At 41.4% G+C, this 20,301-nt stretch overlaps 1 protein-coding gene across 1 annotated transcript; it reads right to left on the reverse strand.

The window, feature by feature from the left end:
• Nucleotides 1–1,890: 1,890 nt before the first annotated feature.
• LOC147233160 (uncharacterized) lies at nucleotides 1,891–19,915 on the reverse strand. The gene is made up of 3 exons (XM_086147444.1): nucleotides 18,267–19,915; nucleotides 17,778–17,867; nucleotides 1,891–3,742 (listed from the first exon to the last, which is right to left on the reverse strand). The coding sequence occupies exons 1-3, from the start codon at nucleotides 18,286–18,288 to the stop codon at nucleotides 3,486–3,488; spliced, it is 369 nt and encodes a 122-aa protein (XP_086003570.1). The 5' UTR covers nucleotides 18,289–19,915; the 3' UTR covers nucleotides 1,891–3,485.
• Nucleotides 19,916–20,301: the final 386 nt, after the last annotated feature.

Raw genomic sequence — 20,301 nt, forward strand, 5'->3', positions numbered from 1 at the left:
CTTTGCCCTGAACTTTGTATGACAGGCAGCAATCAGCGATATTGCCATAAAAGTTGCTTTAAACATGCTTTTTTTTTTATTAAATAATGTTTATTATTGTATTTCTTGGACACTTTTCTCCTTCCAGAAGAAAATTATTTCATTATATGATATATAACACCCCCCAATTTTGCCCTGAATTTTGTATGGCAGGCAGCAATCAGTGATATTGCAGTTAAAGTTGCTCTAAACATGAAACTAATTCTTTTTATATTAAATATTGCTTAAATAATGTTTATTATTGCATTTCTGGGACACTTTTCTCCCTCCAGAAGAAAATGATTTCTTCATATGACATATACATAAACTTTGCCCTGAATTTTGTATGGCAGGCAGCAATCAGTGATATTGCCATAAAAGTTGCTTTAAACATGAATCTAATCCTTTTTATATTAAATATTGCTTAAATCATGTTTATTATTGAATTTCTTGGATGCTTTTCTCCCTCCAGAAGAAAATTATTTCATTATATGACATATAACACCCACACAACTTTGCCCTGAATTTCGTATGGCAGGCAGCAATCAGTGATATTGCCTTAAAACACAACAGCTCAGAACAATCGCCGTAAGGCGATGAAGAAGACCGATAGAGGCCTGATATTTCGTACGAAATGCCAGCTTGAGGTTTCTTTTTTCGAACCGTGACTGAAACCTTAGCGAGAAAGCGCCGATGTCTTCGCCCAAACCAAGTTCGTGTCATCGGAATAAGTTTCCTCGGGCCGTTGGTTTGGACGTTAACTTGAACAAACTTCCAAAATGTTGCCGCACTGAGAACTTTTAAAACAACAAGGTCTTTTCCAGCTTGGAAAAGGTATCTACCGTTCATTCATTCACGGTACCTCCTATCCCGGCTGATGTTCAGAAAAGAGGCGGGGCTAAACCTGCACCTGTCAATCACTGAGTCGGGGTACGGCGACCATACAGCCATTCACCCTGTGAAAGACAATTTTAAAGTCTTCTGTGAACCTGTTGATGGCTTTTGGAGTGAGGGAGGACGAAGAAGAACCTGGAGAAAAACCTACAAGGAAAGAACTCTGGGTTGGAGTCCAGATCCTTCTTCCCGGCAGGTGGGAGTTCCAACCACCGGTTTTGGGATACGGGTGGAAGACGGAGAAGCTGCAGGGAACGCAAGCAGGAGAACACTGGTTTAGAACCTAGAACTTGTCAGGCGAGAGGTCTGACCACTTGTTTTTGGACTGTCCTGTGGAGGACCCAAGCAGGAGTCCATGGAAAGAAACCAGGAAGGTGAACATGAGGAGAAACAACATAGAAGGAACCCAAAGGGATACTAGTTTAGAACCTAGAACGAGTCAGGCAAGAGTTCCAATCACGTGTTATGAGCTGTGAGTGGAAGACGGAGAATCCAGACAGGAGAACATGGAGAGAACTCGTGAAGAAAAGGAAGGGGAGAACCCAGGCAGCTGGTTGTAATTCTACTTGTCAGTTGCGGGGAAGGTGGGCGATGGTAGCTAACGCGAGGCAGGTGCAGCTTTGGAGTGGGCGGCTATACGAGATCTGGAGCCAAATAGAGGGGGGAAAAGAAAAAAAACATCAATAAATGGTACTTGGAGCTGTGTAGGGGTAAATGTTGGTCAAGTTTAGAAGATCTGTGATGTAGGAAAACCTTATAAATACCATGCCAACGAAGCAGAAGCATCATCCACGGTCCACTCCTCCATTGGCTACCGCGGCTTAGCAAGGGGCTTCCCCAATCAGATGGTTGATTGCTTGATCCCCCTCCGTCTTCTTCCTCTGAAATGACATTGGGCCAAGCCCCTGAACCCCAAGATGCTATGCAATACTTTGGAACCCCAAGGCGATGAAAGGAGCATACAAGTGGAGACCATCTACCATTTGGACATGACATGGAATTTAATCGTTACCTGATTGTGGTACACACAGCGGGTCAACAGGTGAATGTTACAGCAATGGAACACAAGAGCGGTTGAAAATGACCTTTGTCAAACGGTTTCTGGGTGACCTAGCATACAAGTCCATCGGGAACCGTTGCACGGTTCATAACGTCCTTCAGGCCACCTGCCGGTCAACCTTACTTATAAGGGCAGTGTACAAAATTCTTGCTGTGGCTAAGTTGGTAGAGCACCATCCATCCAAGAGGAACGTTGGCAGTTCTTGCTCCCCCTGTCTGCACCTAGAAGTTCCGTTTGGCCAATTCTGAACTCCAAGGCCATGAAGGGAGCATACAAGTGGGAACCATCAATCGTTTGGACATGACCCACGACCCAACTGTTTCTGGGTGACCTAGCATACAAGTCCATCGGGAACCGTTGCACTTTTCAAAACGTACTCCGGGCCACCTGCCGGTCGTCCTTACTTATAAGTGCCGTGTACAAAATTCTTGCTGTGGCTCAGTTGGTAGAACACCATCCACCCAAGAGGAACGTTGGCAGTTCTTGCTTCTCCTGTCTGCACATAGAAGTGCCGTTCGGCCAATACTGAAGCCCAAGGCCACGAAGGGAGCAGTGGGAACCATCGACCATTTGGACACGATCTTCAACCCGACTGTTTCTGGGTGACCTAGCACACAAGTCCATCGGGAACCGTTGCACTGTTCAAAATGTATTCCGGGCCACCTGCCGGTCGACCTTACCTATAAGTGCCGTGTACAAAATTCTTGCTGTCGCTCAGTTCCTAGAACACCATCCATCCAAGAGGAACGTTGGCAGTTCTTGCTCCCCCTGTCTGCACCTAGAAGTTCCGTTCGGCCAATTCTGAACCCCAAAGCCATGAAGGGAGCATACAAGTGGGAACCATCAACCGTTTGGACATGACCCACGACCCAACTGTTTCTGGGTGACCTAGCATACAAGTCCATCAGGAACCATTTCGTGGGTCAAAATGTCCTTTAACCCACCTTCCGGTTGGCCTTACAAGTAAGTGGCACATCTGAAATCCTTTTCCAGAGGCGGGGCAACCATGGCTCAGTGAGTAGAATGCCAGCTGTCCAAAAGGAAAGTTGGCGGTTCAATCCTTGGCTCCTCCTGTTTACATGCAAAAGTGTTCCTTGGGCAAGACACTGAACCCCTGATGGTCTGGTGGGCTCCTCTGCCACCATTGGTGGGTGATTGGGTGACTGCAACCCATCGCAAAGCACTATGAAACCACAAGGTGATGAATGTGTGTTTCCAGAAGGTAACATCGAGGGTCTGCAGAATACTGAAGTGGTAAGATGTTGTGTGTATATTTAGGCTTCTCCAGTGGATCCATGACAGATGGGTTTGTGCGACCAAGAGTGTTATAAATGGGTTTTAAATGGCCGCCGTTGGGAGAAAGAACCTTTTGTTGTCCGTTGTCTCTGCTCCCGACAAACAGCTTATCTCCGTGCAGAGCTGGCAGCCGTTTGATTGATTGATTCAGCTCAGCATACATGTCCAGAACCCTTGGGGTTACGGTTGAAAGCGCCACTCGCCGAACAGCCCCCTTCTACACCTGCTCCTCGGCTTTGTTCGGGTCGGAGTCCCCGGACGGCGCCACCTGCATGGGTTTGCAGCAACCGGCGCAAACATATTTCAAGAAGCACAGGTAGGCGCTGCCGGACACGATGACCGTGATGATGATGATGATGGTGGCGCCGAAGGCCGGCGACCCGGAGCCCTCCAGCACCGACTTGAGGCCTCCAATGGACAGCTCTTCGAGGCCCTCGACTGGCAGGGGCCCTTCACCACCACTGGTGGCTTTACCTGGGAGCAGAAGGAGAGTCAAAGTTCAAACCATTGGCGCAATTGTCTTGCTAGCATTTTTTGCTAACTGTTGGTGCTGGGGTTGGGCGTTGGTCAAAGTCAAGAGGGGTTGTTATGTTAAAGAGTGATTTGTTTGTAGCAACTAGCCTGAATTAGGCTATGTTGATGGTACAATATGGTACAATACTCTATCATAGAGAAAATTTTGCAAATGTAAAATTGGCAAAAGCTATACAGAGACAAGGTGCGGAGATTGTTGACACTGGTCTACCATCCTTTAGCCAATTACGATGCAGAACACAACATACTGCACTAAAAAAAAATCGAAAAAGTGAAGCCACAAAAGGTGAACAGCGTTTTAGCGAGGGCTTAAAGTACTTACTGAAAATCCCAATCTGAATGGGTAACTGTCGGGCTAATCCTTAACCTTATGCAAGAGGTAACTGTAAAGCTAATTATTAGCATTAGCTTAATTTGATTCAGTAATTATCAGTCTTACCTAAACAGGTAACTGTATTAACCCCTTTGTAATCAGAGGCTCTATGGCTAATTATTAGCCTTCTCTGAATAGGTAAAGGCGAATTGTTAGCATTTTCTCAAATAGGTAACTATACAGATAATCAGTAGCCATATCTGAATAGGTAACTCTACGGCTAATTATTAGCCTTTTCTAAATAGGTAAAGATAGGGTGAATGTTAGCATTTCCTCAAATAGGTAACTATACAGCTAATTATTAGCCTTATGTCAATGGGTAATTGTAAGGCTAATTACTCGTCATATTGGAAAAGGTAACTACAACAGTAATTATTAGCATCATTTGACGAGGTAATTAACATTCTTATCTAAATAGGTAACTGTATGGCTGATTATTAACCCCTTTGTAATCAGTAGCTCTATGGCTAGTTATTAGCCTTTTCTGAATAGGTAAATATAAGGCAAATTATTAGTCTTTTCTCAAATAGCTAACTGTACAGCTAATTATTAGCCATATCTGAATAAGTAGCTCTCCGGCTAATTGGTGGTCTTATCTGAATTTGTAACTGTAAGGCTAATTATTAGCCTTATCTGAATTTGTAACTGTAAGGCTAATTATTAGCCTTTACTGAACAGGTAACTGTCGGGCTGATCCTTAACCTTATGCAAGAGGTAACTGTAAGGCTAATTATTAGCATTAGCTTAATTTGAATTGGTAATTATTAGCCTTATATGAATAGGTAGCTCTCCGGCTAATTATTAATCTTATCTGAAATTGTAACTGCAAGGCTAATTATTAGCCTTTTCTGAATAGGTAAAGGCAAATTGTTAGCATTTTCTCAAATAGGTAACTATACAGATGATTATTAGCCATATCTGAATAGGTAACTCTATGGCTAATTATTAGCCTTATCTGAATGGGTAAAGATAAGGCGAATGGTAGCATTTCCTCAAATAGGTAACTATACAGCTAATCATTTGCCCGATGTGAATAGGTCAGGGCAATTACTAGCCATATTGGAAAAGGTAACTGCAAGGGTAATTTTTAGCATTATTGGATGAGGTAATTGTGAGGCTAACAGTTAGCCTTACAATTCAAGCCCCGTTAACTTGGACCAACCCCTGCAGGTTTATACTGAAAACTCCATAGGCTGTTACAACAGAAGAAGCCTCTCCGACAAAGAAGAACGTCTTCAAGAAAAAGTCAAATCAATCTTGTTGTTTAGCACGACAAGATTTAACAACAATCAACTCAGAACCTTCATAAAGAGACAAATCTCATATTAGCATGTAAACCATTGGACTTATGCTGGGAACATTAGAACCCTAGATGTGACCAAACGTTGAAAACAAAAGCCCCAAACTAAAAGGAAAGAGGCAGCACACAACTTGCTGTATGAAAGAATCTGGCGACTTTGAAAAGCGCCATTCAATTTCAAGGCACAGCTGCAGCTCCTTTCAGCTGCCGGCGGTGAAAAACAGCACATTAGTCCTGCTGGGTCAAGATAACTCTGAAAATACCCCCTTAATTTCAGTAAAAACGCTTCGTCCTTGGCTTCGTCCTATCGCAGGCTTATAGACAAGAATCGAAAGGACTCGGTCGGCAACTGAGGGTCAGTTTTCAGCTTTTGCTAAGAGACTTTTTTTCCCAACTGCTGAAGATTCTTGTATTGGATACAAGGTGGCAACAAATCAAGTCGGTACTTTTTAAGGGATATTTTCCGATACAGGTTCCAATCTTGCTCATACAATGATTACCATTTGTTTTCCCCTCTGAGTTTTAGGCATTATGTGTCGCGTCACTATAGCAGCTGACTTGTGAACCAGATCGTCTGAATCATATGATTCACCAAGGTTTTCAATGAGTCAGCTGACTCAAATAAGTGCAATGGTTCACACGAATCATCTGATTCAGTTGGGGTTTAAGTGAGTCCTCTGATTCGAATCAGTGAACTGGCTCACCCGAATCACCTGATTCAGTTGGGATTTAAGTGAGTCCTCTGATTCGAATCAGTGAACTGGCTCACCCGAATCATCTGATTCAGTTTGGTTTTACGTGAGTCCTCTGATTCGAATCAGTGAACTGGCTCACCCGAATCACCTGATTCAGTTGGGATTTAAGTGAGTCCTCTGATTCGAATCAGTGAACTGGCTCATCCAAATCATCTGATTCAGTTGGGTTTTAAGTGAGTCATCTGATTCGAGTCAGTGAACCAGTTCACCTGAACCATCTAATTCAGGAGTGTTTTGGGTGAGTCCGCTGAACCGCCTTATCTGATTCAGTTGGATTCCAAGTGAGTCCTCTGAATCAAGTCAGTGAACTGGTTGACCCGACTCATCTGATTCAGTAGTGTTTCCGATGAATCCTCTGATTCGAGTCAGTGAACTAGTTCACCTGAACCATCTGATTCAGTAGTGTTTCCAATGAGTCCTCTGATTCGAATCAGTGAACTAGTTGATCACAACCATCTGATTCAGTAGTACTTTCAGTGAGTCCTCTGATTCGAATCAGTGCACCGGCTCATCTGATTCAGTTGGATTTCAAGTGAGTCTTCTGACTTGAGTCAGTGAACTGGTTGACCCGACTCATCTGATTCAGTAGCGTTTCCGATGAGTCAGTCAAAGTCACAGACTGCAAAAACACAAGCAATCTTCGGAAACGTTTACACACTTGACACTTTTTAAAGAGGCCTAACGTTAGCACGGAGACAACCAATAGGGCTGCACCAGCTGCTGCCTGCTGGAAGCCACTGAAGGAGTTTCATGAACCGCAAAGAATACAGGTGACTGAAAATTAAATGAACGGTAACTTTATAAACTATCCCCAAATATGGAGCTGCACTGTGTGAATCTTGGGTCAAGCAAGCATTTCTCTAAAGTAGTCTTGTTCAGGACTTTTATTTAAATGCCACTGGTCCTTTAAGGAGGTAAAAGGCCAATGGTATTCCATGGAAAAGGCATGATAGCATTTGGCTAAACTTATTAGCCTTGCCATTCACTACCATGCCGGGTATGCTCATAACACAACCCACATCTGCAAGTTTATAGATGACACGCCTATTGCCAAGAGCAACGGAGTAGCCTAGTGTCCAGGCCCCTCACATCCTGGTGTCGGCACAATGACCTTCTCCTCAATGGAAACAAGATGAAGGAGCTACTCACAGAGAAGACATGAGGAGATTTAAGCACCTTGTCGAACACCAGAAGAGACTCCTGGTCCTGCGGACCCTCAGCACTATTGGACTCCCAAAGAAACTCCTCGTCAACTTCCACCAGTGTGCCAAAGAAGACGTCCTGAGCAATGAGAACGCAACATGCAGGTTCTCCAGCTGCAGCTCAGAGCAGAAGAAACACCTTGCCACCTTAATCTGCATTCACTGCAAATATTTATTTCAACTTTGTACTTCACAACTCACCCATGTTGTACGTAAATGCGCAAGGACTCCGGTATGCCTATCCTGCTCCCTAGAAACTCTAAGAGTAAAAATGGGAGCGTGAGCATTTAGTTACCCAGCTAATCTTCTACAGAACCATCATCCAATCTCCATCCGGGAGTTGGACAACCTCTGGGTGTAAAACTATTTTTCACCGAGGGCCACATTAGCATAACAGCCCTCGAAGGACCACATGCAACAGTATCAGTATAAATGTAACCAAATGTAATGTAAAATAAATGGAACTACTCCTTCATGCTAAATGACGCTAACATGATTGTTTTTCTGGAAGGCTAACTTTGGCATACTTATCTCCATGTTTGGTGTCAAAATGCTAACGTAGATTGTACTCTTTGACAACCGATGCTGCCAAAGATGTTTTTTTCTCCTCGTAGCACAAACATTTATCGGCCTTCCCATCTTTCTTGAAACACCCTTCCATCTGCAACAACTTTTCTCTTCCTGGACATTATGGGGTTGCTGTGGATACACAACAAGCTAATGGTAGCATGCAGTCACTTCGTGGGCAACATGTCTTATTTATTTTAAGACACTCAGGCTACATAAAATGATGCGAACCTTGAGTTTGACAGGTATGGCTTATAGTTAGCGCTAAGCTAACCCAGAGTGTTGTTTCCGTAGGCTTAGCCTGGGGGGGGGTATCCAATGATGCACCTCTCAATCCTTTAAGTCCATGGACTCTCTGATTGGTCAGGCTCCCAGGGGGCGTGGCTTGGTCCCCTGCAGCAGCCCCCGTTGTTATCGCTGCTATGAATATTAAAGCTACTGTTGTATGATCAGCTATTAGCATGCTGTTAGCGTGACTGTTCTTACTTACAACAGTGTTTCCCAACTGCCGAGAGATACCAGGCTACAACTCATTGCTAAATGACAACTTAATACTACCCGCCTGGAAGAAAAACTCGGCTTTTAAAGAAATCACCCGCTCTTAAATAATAACATTTCCAGCCGTATTGATGACTTGTTTGCAGACGTTGAAAAAAAGCGTTCTGGAAAAGTGGCACATCAGTGGGAAATTCGCATTGCAACTCCACAAAGCCACGGCTATTAGATACATTCGATTTCAAACGGATTAAGTAAATTGAGAACAGTTTTATTCGTGTAATTTTTTAAATATAAAATATGTGTCAGGGCTCAAAAAAGGTGGCTAGTAAGAGATCATTTATTTGGCGCCACATAAATAAAACCCAACTTAGCTCGATAAACAATCTTATCGGCCATGGCTCAGTCGGTTGCCACTCGGGTCACGACTCCGGCACATATTTACATTTCATCCTCAGCCACATCGGCTTCTCCTCCTGCCTCCACAAGTTAAATTAAACCTTAAAAGCGTTTAAAGGGGGAAAAAAAGAAGCGCAATATGCAGCTGTGCACGGCGGCATCGACCCATCACAATGAAGGCATGATTGCGCTTTGGGAATGTGGGATAATGACATGTATGCTCCGCTGTAGGACCGCCCAGAAACTTCAGTTCTCCGCCAATTAACCCGCAATCGAAGGCTCGGGATGCACTTGGAGAGCATCCTCGCCTCATTACCGACCAACATGTGTGGAGAATAAATCGCTTTTTTTTTTTTTTTTTTTTGAGTCTCAAGCTTTCCGGTTTTCCAATGAAGGGGGGCAGAGTACAGCTACCTTGGCTGCCATGTAACATAGGGTGGCAATGTTGTCATGGCAACAACATGGCCGGAACCTTATTAGACTGTAGTCATTGAAACTTTGTTTTTTCCCCTGCATTGCAAGTCCAAACGGTGTGAAAAAAAAAGACAAATCCCTTTTTTTTTACACAGGAAATGTTTTGAAGAAGGTGAAAAAAATAAATAAATTAAGAGGTGATTGAAGCCCAGTTTATGCAGAAGTCCATCGGAGTTTTTGCATTTTTACTTGGTTACTATGGCAACAAAGCTGCTGAGCCCTGTGGTCTCGCGCATGGCTGGAAGTCGTGCAAATTAAAAAAAAAAAAAAAAAAAAAAACATGTTTGCAAGAGGCAATTTATTTACAAACTTTATTTGCCCCATTGGCTAGTGCTGTTTAGCTATGTGATGCTATAACTATTAAACTTCATTGTCTTGGAGTAAAATGAGGTTTGGTGTAATTTGCTTTTTCCCTGGCTAACAGCTAAGTAGGATGGAGGGCTCGGCGTGCAAAGGTGAAAATGTAATGTAACTTCCTTACCAACAGCACCTGATATCCCGCGGTAACAAATCAGCCAATCAGCTTCCTCCATCGAACCCTCTTCACACCGGCTAACTTCCTGTCCTCTTTCCCTCAATCCATAAACCTCCTCAGACCACACATCATTCACACCCATGTAGCCTTGCAGCAGCTAACCTTCACTCCTGTCCTTTCCAGGTCACACCTCCACCTCTGTAGATGTTCCTCCAGCTGTTCCCTGCTTTCAATATAGATCGCAGTGTCATCTGCAAACAACACATTGAGATTCTTGTCCAACCTCCAATCTGAAAACCCGTCCGTCACAAACATGAAGGGGCTCAGAGTTGATCTCTGATGTAGTCCAACCTCGTCCATGAACTCCTCCGACACACCCCACCACTGTCGCACAGCTGGCATACATGTCCTGCGCCACTCCAGACTAATTCCTTCAACCGTGGTTCTTAACCTTGCATCCAGTTGCATACTATTTCCAGAGCTACAAAGGTACAATAAATCCTCCCTCAGGATGGCAATTAAACTTTGAACTTGATGTCCTGTCCTCCTGTCGCCCCTGAGGCACACCTCCAACTTGATCATCTCCAGCCCCTGTAGCCTCATGGTTCCACATGAGTTCCTCTCCTTCACACCCATGTACCCTTGCTGTGGCTAACTTTCACTCCTCTGTAGATGTTCCTCCACCTGTCCCCTGCTCTCAATATAGATCGCAGTGTCATCTGTAAACAACCTGTTGAGATTCTTGTCTAACCTCCAACCTGAAAACCTGTCTGTCACAAACATGAAGGGGCTCAGAGTTGATCCCTGATGTAGTCCCACCTCCCCCGTGAACTCTTCCGTTACACCTCACCACTGTCTCACAGCTGGCATACATGTCCTGCACCACTCCAGACTTATTCCTTCAACCATGGTTCTTCTCCTTGCACCCAGTTGTATGCTATGTCCAGAGCTACGAAGGTACAACGAATCCTCCCTCAAGATGTCCTCATCTCGCACCCGAGGCACACCTCATCGCTGAAGATGCTTAGAGGATTAGCCGAGGTAATGGATCCTCGGCGTGACCTCGCTGCATCGGTGCATTGTGCTTTGCTCAGCTTCAAAAAGTCCTTTTAACGCGAGTCGTTCTTTGTTCTCTTTGCTCTAAAAGCCATGATTAGCCCTGTAGTTTGCGGTCGCGCTTCTGTTTGAAGTCGAGGCTCGTTTCTTCAAAAGGTTAGGATTCTCAAAAAAAAAAAAACTGACATGAGAAATGTTTAATTCATTTTTTGAAAATCTTATTCAGAGCAACCTTCGCTCTTTCTTTTACGTTTATATCAAATGTATTAATTTATTCATTCGTTATCTGTTGTCACGGTCACAAGAGGGGCTGGAGGCGATCTTACTGGGCGAGAGACGAGGGTCCACCTGGACCGTTCTGTAGTCCATCGCTTATACAACCATTCATTCATGTCAAAAGGGACATGCAAAATTCATCCATTCATTAAAATCATATAAAGACAAACAACCATTTATGTCATAGAGCGACAAAAAATTCTATCAGTCATCAACATCATATCGAGATGTACAACCATTCACTCATTCATTCATGTCTTGGGGACACACAAAATTCACTCATTCATTAGAATCATATAAACACCAAAAAACATTCGCTCATTCATTTACGTCATAAGGAGACAAAATTCACGCATTCACTCAAGTCATATAAAGACAAACAATCGTTCATCCATGTCATAGAGAAAAAAAATTCACTAGTTCATTTGTGTCATATAAGGACTTTCAACCGTTCATTCACGTCTTAAAGAGAAAAAATTCACTCATTCATTCAAGTCATATAGAGATGTATAACCATTCGCTCATTCATTCATTGATGTCTTGGGGACACACAAAATTCACTCATTCATTAACATCATATAAAGACAAACAACCATTCACTCATTCATCCATGTCATAGACAAAAAATTCATTAATCCATTCATGAGGTATTGAGACAAAAAATGCAGATGTATAGTCATTCACTCGTTCATAAGCGTCAAAGAGACAAATTCATTCATTCATTCAAGTCATATAGAGATCTAAAACCATTCACTCAGTCATTCATATCACAGAGATAAAAAAATCACTCATTCATTGACGTCATATAGAGATGAAATTCACTCATTCAGTCACACATTTAGCGATACAACATTCACTCATTCATTAGCATATAAAGACAGATGACTAATTCACTCATTCATTCACGTCATATCGCGACGAACAACTTTCACTCATTCATTAACATCACATAAAGACCAAAAAACATTCACTCATTCATCCATGTCATGGACAGAAAAATTCACTCATCCATTTATGTCGTATGGTGACATAAAATGCAGATGTATAACCATTCACTCGTTCATTCACATCATATGGTGACAAAAAATTCACTCATTCATCGACGTCATATCGAGATGAAATTCACTTATTCATTCACACATATAGACATACAACATTCACTCATTCATTATCATATAAGGACAAACGACTAATTCACTCATTCATTTACATCATATCCTGACAGACAACCGTTCACTCATTCATTCATTCATGTCTTGGGGACACACAAAATTCACTCATTCATTAACATCATATAAAGACAAACAACCATCCACTCATTCATCCACGTCATAGACAAAAAATTCACTCATTCATTCACGTCGTATTGAGACAAAAAAAATGCAGATGTATAATCTTTCATTTTTTCATTCGCGTCAAAAAGACAAAATCATTCGTTCATTCAAGTCAAATAGAGATCTACGACCATTCACTCATTCATTCAAATCATAGAGATAAAAAAGTCACTCATTCATTGACGTCATGTAGAGATGAAATTCACTCATTCATTCACACATTTAGCGATACAACATTCACTCATTCATTATCATATAAGGACATACGACTAATTCACTCATTCATTCACGTCATATCGCAACATGCAACCATTCAGTAAATCATTCATGTCTTGGGGACACACAAAATTCACCCATTTATTAAAATCATATAAAGACAAACAACCATTCACTCATTCATTAAGATCATATAAAGACCAAAAAAAATCACTCATTCATTCATGTCGTATGGCGACAAAAACATCTACAACCATTCACTCATTCATTCACTTCATAGAGATAAAAAATTCACTATTCATCGACATCAAATAGACACACAACATTCACTCATTCATTAAGACCATATTAAGACAAACAACCATTCAATCGTTCATCCACGTCGTAGACAAAAAATTCACTTGTTCATTTGTGTCATATAAGGACTTTTAACCACTCACTCATTCATTCACGTCTTAAAGAGACAAAATTCACTCATTCATTCAAGACATAGAAATGTACAACCATTCACTCATTCATCATCATTTAAGGACATACAACTAATTCACTCATTCATTCACATCATAGACAAAAAAATCACTAATCCATTCATTTGGTATTAAGATAAAAAATGCAGATGTACAACCATTCACTCGCTCATTCACATCATAGACAAAATTCACTCATTCATCGACGTCATAAAGACAAAATTAACTCATTCATTCACAAAGACATACAACATTCACTCATTCATTATCATATAAGGACATACGACTGATTCACTCATTCATTTACATCATATCCTGACAGACAACCATTCACTCATTCATTCATTCATGCCTTGGGGACACATAAAATTCACTCATTCATTCACGTCGTATTGAGACAAAAAAATGCAGATGTATAATCTTTCATTTTTTCATTCGCGTCACAAAGACAAATTCACTCATTCATTCAAATCATAGAGATAAAAAAATCACTCATTCATTGACGTCGTGTAGGGACGAAATTCACTCATTCATTATTATTTAAGGACATACGACTAATTCACTCATTCATTGACGTCATATAGAGACAAAATTCACTCATTCATTCAATTCACTCATTCATTATCATAAAAGGACATACGAATAATTCACTCATTCATCCATGTCAGACAAAAAATTCACTCATTCATTTGTGTCATTTAAGGACTTTCAACCATTCATTCACACATATAGACATATAACATTCACTCGTTCATTACCATATAAGGACATACAACTAATTCACTCATTCATTCACATCATATCGTTTTATACTTCATTTCCGATTTAATCTTAAATGCTTGTTGTATTTGATGCGCATCATGTGATGTGTATTTGTGTGATTTATACAACCAATAGGAGCGCTTAATTTTTAGGTAGTTCCGTTTCCTCGGGGAAAAATTGACCAAAAGAAAAGAGATTTAACCGTCTTTCAGAACCATCAAATGTTTCGTTGCAAATAATCAACAGGGTCGCGAGGAATGTGCCTTCAAGCAGCGGTTCAGTCAAGAAGATTGATTTTTATGCAAGACGAGGTTTTAGCACAAGTATGGAAGGACTGCACTGCACGTCTGGACGGTAAAGGACTTGAAAATGAAAAACGAATGACATGAACGCCTTCTTTACCTGATTTAAACCCTTTTTGACGACGATTTGGTCGTTCTTAAGAAGGAAATGTTGAGTTTGTTGATCAGTTACGCTTTAACAGGTGAAAATAAACAAGTGAAATGGAAAAATCTTTGTTTTTGTCCGATTATGAGCACAATCAGGCCGCAGAAGCTTCGCATGACACTCTTTCTTGGAAGGAAAATTGAAGCTGAATCACCAAATTCACCCCAGACTCATCAAGTTTAGAGTTATTGCCATTTTAATGGAGCTGAATTGTCCCTTTGTAGATCTGGAACAAGCATACAACTGGGTGCAAGGTGAGGAACCAAAGCTGGATGAAGAGGTGAATTGTGTTGGAGTGGGGCAGGACATGTATGCCAGCTGCACTGCACGTCTGGACGGTAAAGGACTTGAAAATGAAAAACTAATGACATGAACGCCTTCTTCACCTGATTTAAACCCTTTTTGACAATGTTTTGGTCGTCCTTAAGAAGGAAATGTTGAGTTTGTTGATCAGTCATGCTTAAACAGGTGAAAATAAACAAAGAAATGGGAAAATCTTTGTTTTTCTATAATAATTCTGCACACTTATAGTTAATAGATACTCACAATGTCACTTTTACTACTTTAATATTCAGGTTTGTTCACATTTTGGATTGACCAGGAGAGCTGTGGTTGTAAAATAACAAAATTAAATACAGCAATAATTGTGCACTTAGTGTAGAGACACAATTCATTCATTCATTCATTCATTTGTCATAAAGATAAACAACCCTTCACTCACTTCATGTACATTTGCTCATTCATTCACCTGTAATTTCATTCACATCTTCTAAAAAATACAAAATTCCATTCATACAAAACATGTTCTTGAAACATACAACCATTCATTCACATGTAATAGAAACATACAACCATTCATTCATTCATATTTTATAGAAACATACAACCATTCATTCACATGTTATAGAAACATACAACCATTCATTCACATGTTATAGAAACATACAATCATTCATTCACATGTTAGAGAAACATACAACCATTCATTCACATGTAATAGAAACATACAACCATTCATTCACATGTTATAGAAACATGCAACCATTCATTCACATGTTATAGAAACATACAACCATTCAGTCATTCATTTACATGTTAGAGAAACATACAACCATTCAGTCGTTCATTCACATGTTAGAGAAACATACATTCATTCATTCATTCATATGTTATAGAAACATACAACCATTCATTCACATGTAATAGAAACATACAACCATTCAGTCATTCATTCACATGTTAGAGAAACATACAACCATTCATTCACATGTTATAGAAACATACAACCATACATTCATTCATTCACATGTTAGAGAAACATACAACCATTCATTCACATGTAATAGAGACATACAACCAGTCATTCATTCACATGTTAGAGAAACATACATTCATTCATTCATTCATATGTTATAGAAACATACAACCATTCATTCACATGTTATCATAACATACAACCATTCAGTCATTCATTCACATGTTAGAGAAACATACATTCATTCATTCATTCATATGTTATAGAAACATACAAGCATTCATTCACATGTAATAGAAACATACAACCATTCATTCATTCATTAACATGTTAAAGAAACATACAACCATTCATGTAGACATACGATTCACATCATATTGCAAACATACAATGTCACCCATTCATTCACGTGTCATATAGACCAGAAACCATTCACTCATTCATTTACATGTTATAAAGACACCCAACAAATCACTCATTTATTCACATTATAGAAAAATACAATCATTCATTTATGTCATATGATATACGATTCACATCATACTGCAAACATACAAGATTCGCTCATTCATTCACGTCATAATGAGACATACAACCATTCACTCATTCATTTAGACATTTAGAAATGTTTTGGCGTATCAGAAAATAAGAAGCTTAGATACTTCAAAAAAATCCGTCCATCAGAGGAGCATCAATCATCTGCTGCTTCATGTCCCGCGTCATCGCTGCTTTTTGGCAACGCAATAACCGCTGACGTTTTGTCCGATTATGAGCACAATCAGGCCGCAGAAGCTTCGCATGACACTCTTTCTTGGAAGGAAAATTGAAGCTGAATCACCAAATTCTCCCCAGACTCCTCAAGTTTAGAGTTATTGCCATTTTGATGGAGCTGCATTGTCCCTTTGTAGATCTGGAACAAGCAAACAACTGGGTGCAAGGTGAGGAACCAAAGCTGGATGAAGAGGTGAAGTGTGTTGGAGTGGGGCAGGACATGTATGCCAGCTGTGAAACAGTGGTGAGGTGTGACATAGGTGAGACAGGGGAATACAAGGTGGACCTGGGAGGGCATAGGGATCAGTTCTGAGCCTTTTCTTGTTTGCAGAGGTGATGGACAGGCTGAGAGACGAGGTCAAACAGGAATCTCCATGGACCATGATGTTTGCAGATGACAAGATCTGTAGTGAGAGGTGGAGGTATGTCCTGGAAAGGCAAGGAATGGAAAAAAAAATACATGCGTGTGAATCAGAGGGATCCGAGGGTAACCCAGAGGCTAAAGGGAAAGGAGATAAAGAAGGTGGAGGGTTTGAAGTACTTGGGGTCCACAGCCCAGAGCATTGGAGAAGGTGGGGAAGAGGTGAAGAAACACTTGTAAAGAGGTTGGAAAGGGTGGAAAAAGTGACAGGTGCGGTAAAACAGCAGCCAGAATGAAAGGAAAGGCGTTGTTAGAGACCTCAGACTCCTGATTCAGAAGAAGATTCGAATCATTAGCCCCAGTGATTCAGCAACTGATCCGTTCAAACGTACCATTGAGTGCATCCAGAATTTCTTGTTATGAGAATCCATGTCATACATGTCTTGCTTCCCTGCAATCAGCAGGTCATAGTTTGCCTGCCCAACACTACAAGGAAGAGTACCAGGAGGGAAAATGAGTCATGATTTTGGAGTGAATTTTGGATGAATGAGTTAACGGTTGCTTTTCTGTCCAACGCGTGAATGAATGAGTGAGCGAATCGATTTGCATCTATGACTCGTAAGTGAATGAATGAATGAGTCTGTCTCTATAATAAGTGAATGACTGAATGACACATGACTGAACAAGGAACGTCTCAAAATGACTCGTGAATGAGAGGGTGAATGGTTGTACGCCTCAGAATGGGGCCCTGTGATTGGCCCAATCTCAACTCACCCTCGCCACAACACTTAATGCAAAGAAAGCGGAATCGAGAATGAATGAATGGATGGATGAATTACTTTCTTGGGCACATGGTTGATCTTGCTGGATAAAACTAACTTTTTACCTAAAAAGTTCGAAGTGAACGCTTCGTTTGGGAACGAACCCAGGTTTCCCTGCTTGACAACGCCGTTCGAAACCCAGCGGGACAAAAAAAAAGAAAGAACTCACAGTACATGGCGTTCAGCGCCGTGGAGATGAGGAGGAGGAACGTCACCGGGGAGAAGATCTCCGGCAGCATATTCTCAAAAAGAAGAACACCTGGGACGTAAACACACACACACACACACACACACATTGATAACATCTGCCGTCCTCCATATTCTTATCACCTGCAGCGGGTTTCCAGGATTTGTTTCTCCGAAGGTTCGTTCCAGGATTCTTTGACTTTCCAACGCCTGGAAATGAGATTTTTTTAAAATTTTTTATAATATTTCTCACCTGAATGTGGTCTCATCTGTCTTTTTTTTTTTTTTTTTATTAATTAATTCATGCTCTATTCCACTTATCCTGGACTCGGGGTCACCAGGTTCAATCACCTGGTCCAAATAAGTCATCCTTAGCAGTGCTAGTCGTCAAAATATCGGGTCTCGTGCAGCTTCAACTCCTACAAAATGTAAATAACCCTGAAATATCATCATCCGTGGAACGGTTACTCACTTTTTAAAGAGGATATTTTCATAAAATCCCAGCGGCGGAGCGGAGAGCAGCAGGCCGTCGGGCGGACACCCGAAGGTCAGACATTTTACCGGAAGCTGGGATTCTTATTAAAAAAAAAAAAAAAAAAAAAACAAATAAAGAAAAAAAAACCTGGTTTCAGGTTCAGATGCAAAGATAAAGCTCCAGTCCCGGCGTGATCTTGAATGCAGTTTGAGAAGAATGAGTGAGTGAAAGCGTCCAGACGCCAAGTGGCTTCGACGAGATGCTCCGTTTGGATGAAAAAGAAGAAAAAAAAAACCCCAAACACTAGTTGGTCCAAAATTGATGCCTTTAGGAGTTCTTTGGCGCCCCCTAGTGGCCACAACGGGAACTGCGTGTTTCGGTTGAAAATCATTTTAATAAATCGATCCGGAATTAACATATTTTCACAAAAATACAATGTGACCAATAAGGTGTGAATAAAAAAAAAAACATTATTTATGAAGAGGGGGAAAAAATTACAAACCAGATTGACGGTGGCGCGGAAATCGGACCGGAAACGGTGTCTGTATTTCCGGTCCGCGGCCGGAAGCTCCTCATCCGGGTGTGAAGACGAGCGGCGGCCACCCGTGGTTACCGGTACCGGCGGTTCCGGTCGTGGAGTCTGGACTCCGGAACCCCCACGGCCGTGGAATTAACACTTTCCTGCTCTCGTCACTTCCGGCAACAAAGATCCGCGAGGAACCGCAGCTTCATCCGGGTACTTCCAGGAGGCGGGAAGGAGAGGAGGAAGAAGAAGAAGAGAAAAATAGGGATGAGAAGAGAAGGATGTGGAAAAAAAAAGGGAAATGAGGAAGAGAATAAAAGAAGAGGGGGATAAGAAGAAGAGAAGAGGGGAAAATAGGAAGAGGATGCGGAAAAAGAGGGAAATGAGTGGGAAGAAGAGGAAGAGGTGGATGAGGAGAAGATGATGAGAAGGATGTGGAAAAGAGGGAAATGAGAAGAAGGAAGGGAAGAGGCAAGCGGAGAAGAAGGAAATGAGGAAGAAAATAAAGAGGAAGAGAAGAAGAGGAAGGTGGGTGAGGAGAAGAGAATGAGGAGGAACAAGAGGAAGGAAACATTGGAAGAGGATGAGAAGATGCGGAAAAAGAGGGAAATGAGGAGGAAGAGGATGAGAAGAAAAGAGGCAAGTGGATGAGAAGGAGGAAAAGAAGATGTGGAAAAGAGGGAAATGAAGAAAAGAAAAGGAGAACGAAAAGGAGGAAGAGGTGGATGAGGAGAAGGATGTGCAAGAGGGAAATGAGGAGGAAGACGTTGCCTGGAGGAAGATGAGAAGAAAAGATGAGGAAGAGAAGAGGCAAGTGGATGAGGAGGAAAAGAAGATGTGGAAAAGAGGGAAATGAGGAAGAAAAGAAAGGAGGAAGAGAAGAGGCAAGCAGATGAGGAGGAAAAGGGAAATGAGGAAGAAGAGGAGAAAGAGGATGAGAAGGATGATGAAAAAGAGGGAAATGAGGAGAAAGTGGAGAAGAAAAGAGGAAGAAAGAGAAATGAGTGGGAAGGAGAAGAAGAGGTGGAGGAAAAGAGGGAAATGAGAAAGAGAAGAAGAAGAGGAGCCTCTGTATGTGTGCGCTTAATATCCGTGGAGATTGTGTACACACACACACACACACACACACACACACACACACACACACACACACACACACACACACACACACACACACACACACACACACACACACACACACACACACACACACACGGAGGAGGAGCTTCCAAGCGTGGAGGCTCAGACATAAAACCAAACAAAAAATAAATAAAAAAAAAAATCACTGAAAAGTGATTGATTGCTTTCTGAAGCACTGATCGATGTTCACTGAGAGAAAAAAAAAAAGGCTGTTGACACACACACACACACACACATGAGGAGCTTCCAAGCGTAGAGGCTCAGACATAAAAACAAAAAAAAAAAAAAAAAAAAAAAAAAAAATCACTGAAAAGTGATTGATTGCTTTCTGAAGCACTGATTGATGTTCACTGAGAAAAAAAAAAAAAA

This window comes from Fistularia commersonii, chromosome 6, assembly GCF_037954325.1.
Source record: "Fistularia commersonii isolate RoL2024-O1a breed Wild chromosome 6, RoL_Fcom_v1.0, whole genome shotgun sequence".
In the NCBI taxonomy this organism is placed as follows: Eukaryota; Metazoa; Chordata; class Actinopteri; order Syngnathiformes; family Fistulariidae; genus Fistularia; species Fistularia commersonii.

Bases quoted from the DNA above. Each gene is read 5' to 3' on its own strand.
- LOC147233160 (XM_086147444.1), bottom strand. From the start codon at position 18,288: ATGAAAATATCCTCTTTAAAAA. The intron at 17,868-18,266 runs GTGAGTAACCGT...TTTACGTCCCAG, and splicing joins GAAAATATCCTCTTTAAAAA to GTGTTCTTCTTTTTGAGAAT. The intron at 3,743-17,777 runs GTGAGTTCTTTC...TTCTGCTCCCAG, and splicing joins GGCGCTGAACGCCATGTACT to GTAAAGCCACCAGTGGTGGT.